The 4,125-nt window shown below is 35.9% G+C and overlaps 1 protein-coding gene across 1 annotated transcript; it reads right to left on the bottom strand.

Moving 5' to 3' along the window:
• Nucleotides 1-1,080: 1,080 nt before the first annotated feature.
• Nucleotides 1,081-4,125, bottom strand: LOC141298336 (leucine-rich glioma-inactivated protein 1-like). The gene is made up of 6 exons (XM_073828835.1): nucleotides 3,566-4,125; nucleotides 3,351-3,422; nucleotides 1,832-1,903; nucleotides 1,669-1,740; nucleotides 1,364-1,435; nucleotides 1,081-1,276 (listed from the first exon to the last, which is right to left on the bottom strand). The coding sequence occupies exons 1-6, from the start codon at nucleotides 3,754-3,756 to the stop codon at nucleotides 1,081-1,083; spliced, it is 675 nt and encodes a 224-aa protein (XP_073684936.1). The 5' UTR covers nucleotides 3,757-4,125.

Below are 4,125 nucleotides of genomic sequence, written 5' to 3'. Positions count from 1 at the left end.
ATGGGGCTTTAATCAATATAATTATAGATATTTTAATACTTGCAATAAACTGGCAGCTGAAATGAAATCTGTTTAAGTTTTTTAATGTTATATTTTATTTCAAGTAACAAAATTATTTTTTTATGATTTGGTTTTAGTTTTAGACAGTGTTGGGGAAAGTTGCTTTTAAAAGTAATGCATTCCAATATTGTGTTACTCCCTTAAAAAAGTTTTGATACTTTGTTACTTTTTATGGAAAGTTATGCGGTAAGTTACTTTTGCGTTAACTTTTTAAAACTGGGAAGTGCTTGCTTGTTTGCTTTTAATATAAAAAGTTCTGTTTTTGGCAGTTGGTAATCAAAATGGGATTAAATACATAGGTTTGCATTTGACTGTTTTAATTCATTTTAAGGAATACTGAATCTGTTTTTGTGCAGGTGAGATGTCTAAATGCATGCTGACAATTAGTCTAGATTTACACAAAATCACTTTTTAGATATCTACTTTATACATCTAAAATTTACATTCATTCTCTTTTGGAAAACTGACCATAAATAATGATGAATGTTGTGTGATATAAACTAATTTTAATTAAGCAATAAGGTACGAGAGGCCGTGCTGTATCGTGAATAAATCACTCCGCTTTGCGTCGTGCCTAACAACGCCCTTCAGCCGTAGTTTATTCATGATACAGCACGGCCTCAAGTACCTTATTGCTTTTATAAAACGGTTACCACACAATAAAAATATTAAAATCAAAAATATATATTAATTTATATATATTAAGTTGTACGTTTTCATAAAGTAAAATCATTAACTGCCTTCCGCTGTAAAAAGTAGTCCCTAACTGCTGCAGCTGTGTTTACGTTGCTAAGGGTGGTTGCTAAGGGGGTTCAATGATACACGAAACCGTTGAGTGAAGCGGTCATAGCAGTGCCATATCATGAATACGACACAGCTGCTGACCAATCAGAATTGAGGAATGGAACTAACCGTTTTATAAAGCTAAATACGTAATGCCTTTTATTCATACACAATGCATTCTTAAGCATTTCAGCGGACATGTAGGATCAGCTTATTTCAAAGCCAGAATTTGTTGTGCTAAGGAAAGTCTAGTGCACAATTACCTGCTGTAATGCAGTCAAAGGACTGAGGCACCAGGTCATTTATCTTCTTCCCTTGATAGGGTGGAGGCCCGCTGCAGTATAACTGATCCACCGTTGCATTAGTGCTGTACATCCATTCCACCAGCCACTTCAACTTACAGTCACAATTGAACATGTTTCCTCTGAGATCCCTGCCCGGATGAATAGATTATATTTAAATCACTTTTTCTAGTATATTATATAGCAAGAAAGCTGGACGTAAGTGTTAAAATACATACACTTTTGTTAAGGCATCCATTCCTTTGAAAATATCTTTGGGCAGCGTCTCAAGATTATTGTAGGCAAGACTCCTAACAAACAAAAATGATTAGGTAACACTTTACTATAAGTAAATACTTCAACTTATACAATACAGCATTTATTAGTCTACAGAATGTGTATCTGTTAACATCAGTTGTAAACTAACATGAGCATAAACATTTTTTATCAAACTAAACATATATAAAATAATAATTAAGTAGATACAATATAATTTGATAACAATGTATTTGTATTTTATAGTTTGAAACTTTGATATACTCACAGGTGAATGAGAGATTTCAAACCTCTGAAGGCATAGGGCGAAATTGACTCGATTTTGTTGTTTTCAATAAATCTGAAACAGAGTGTTGCATTTGTACTAAAACTGAGTGGCATTCTGAAAAGACTGAATGATGCCGGTTTCAAACATAGAAAATCAAACTCACAGATATTCCAGATGTGGCAGGCCTTGGAAAGCATCTTCGTCAATGTAGTCGAAAGAATTGGCTGTAAACAATCTAAAAAAACATGGAAAAAACAAAACGTAGTTTCAAAATTTGTTTGTCTGAATATTAAAGGAACAGTTCATTCAAAACTAAAATGTGCTTAACATTTACTTAGCCTCAGGGTATCCAAGATGTACTGTAGATGAGTTTGTTTCTTCATCAGATTTGGAGAAATTTAGCATTACATCATTTGCTCATCAATGGATCCTCTGGAGTGAATGGGTGCCGTCGGAATGAGAGTCCAAACAGCTGATAAAAACATCACAATAATCCACAAGCAACACACACGACTCTAATCAATTAAGTGCATGTTTGTAAAAAAACAAATCCATCATTAAATCTTTTTTAATTTAATTTGAGTGCTCTGTGCATGATATTTTTATTGCTTTCTCCAGTGAAAAAGTCATTTTGTCTGAGTCAGGACGGAAATATAAACAGATCAAGCACTGTTTACAAGCCAAAACAGTATAAACAAAGAACAGTTCTAAACAATAAACAAATATGACAGTAGATTTTGATGGGAGAAGGCAATTGAATTTGAATTTTTTCAATGGAAGAAGTGGTATTAGAATTATGGACACTATTTTGGCAATAAGTGACAGTTTAAAGGTAAAACATATTGATGATGGATTTGTTTCTTACAAACACACAGCTTTTCACATCACAAGATGTTAACTGATAGACTAGAGTCATGTGAATTACTTTGCTTTTATCAGCGTGCAGAGGATCCATTGGTGAGCAAGTGATGCAATGCTAAGTTTCTCCAAATCTATTCCAATAAAGAAATAAACTCATCTACATCTTGGATGTCCTGAGTTTCATTTTTGAATGAACTGTTCCCTTATGCAATGTTTCATTTGTTAACACAACCACAGAACATTTGTGACCACAAATATTTTAAACTTCAGAAGTTAAATCAACCCCAGACATGAGTATATGGCAATCAGCTTCATCCAAAGAGGACAAAACATTAACATTCTTGTTCTGTTTTTAATTATATTGCTGAAAGACCCCTGTCACACATATTTATTTCTAGTTTAGCGTGTACCCAAACAGGCTGATATTTTATATAATCTTCTTATAAATTCTTTCCATGTGTCCCAATGACAAGTCTTTGCACAATCAGGGTAGAAACAATAAAAAACTGGTCATATTTAGCATAATACTCCTTGTCAGATTTTGTTAAGGTAGCAAGTCTGCCATTATAAAACTGCCGAGATTTTCTTATTTGTTCATCACGAGGACAAGGCCATGTCCCTCACAGAGCAGCTGCATTGCATAATATTCACACCAATTTAAAGCCTTTGAGAAATTAGACACGCTGAAGAATGTCCCCAAACTGGCCGTTTTAAAGAGGGACGGGCTGTAATTGCTTAGAACAAACATTGGACCACTTAACATGGTGATCACCCCATCCTTATAAAGGACAAACACACACATAACACCAACAGAAACTCACAGAAGCTGAAGGGATGGCGTGTGGAGAAAGCTTCCCCCTGCAATCTCAGTGAACCCAGACTTCACAAATGACCTGTTAAGAAAAGAACCAGTGCAATTATTTGTAAAATACTGAAAGGTTTATACATTCGAATCTTTATAGTTGCATACTTTTGTTATGTCAATCCGCACTGTATTTGAATAGCCTGTAATGTGAAGTGTAAACAGGACACTTACAGTGAGACGACATCGGGAGGGAAGCTGTGTGGCACAGTCCTCACATTTTCACACAAGGCGTTATCTTTGGTGCATGTGCACCCAGAGGGGCATCTAGGCTGTTTGCCTCTTCTGCTCTCCACTAACACCAGCAGCGTGGCAACCAAGAGCAGGAACGTGTATCTTCTTATGCTCCTGTTTGCATATCCCATTCTGTCCCGGTGTATTCCTGAGTGCCGCGGGCTGCTGAGCTGTTTTCGCTGGTGATAAGTGCTGGTCTGCTGGTCGCCTCCCTTCAGTTGTGTCCGTGTGATGAATGTCTATGTCTCAGTGTGTCAGGCGCTCATCCAAACGATTCGTTCTGCTATAATGAAAATATCCAGCGGGCTCACATTTCCTTAGTTACATGCCGATTTTAATATTACAACAATTTCTTTTTTTTTAGGGAAAAAAATCAACATTGAAAATGAAAGTGAACAAAAGCAAATAATTTCCTTGGCGACGCGGGAGAAAGCGTCAAACAATTCCTTCATATCCTGGGAGAATCCCTCTTTTGCATCATGATGTACCAGCTGCCATCC

Source organism: Garra rufa, chromosome 22 (assembly GCF_049309525.1).
Source record: "Garra rufa chromosome 22, GarRuf1.0, whole genome shotgun sequence".
In the NCBI taxonomy this organism is placed as follows: Eukaryota; Metazoa; Chordata; class Actinopteri; order Cypriniformes; family Cyprinidae; genus Garra; species Garra rufa.
This window is presented reverse-complemented; position numbering and strand designations above follow the sequence as displayed.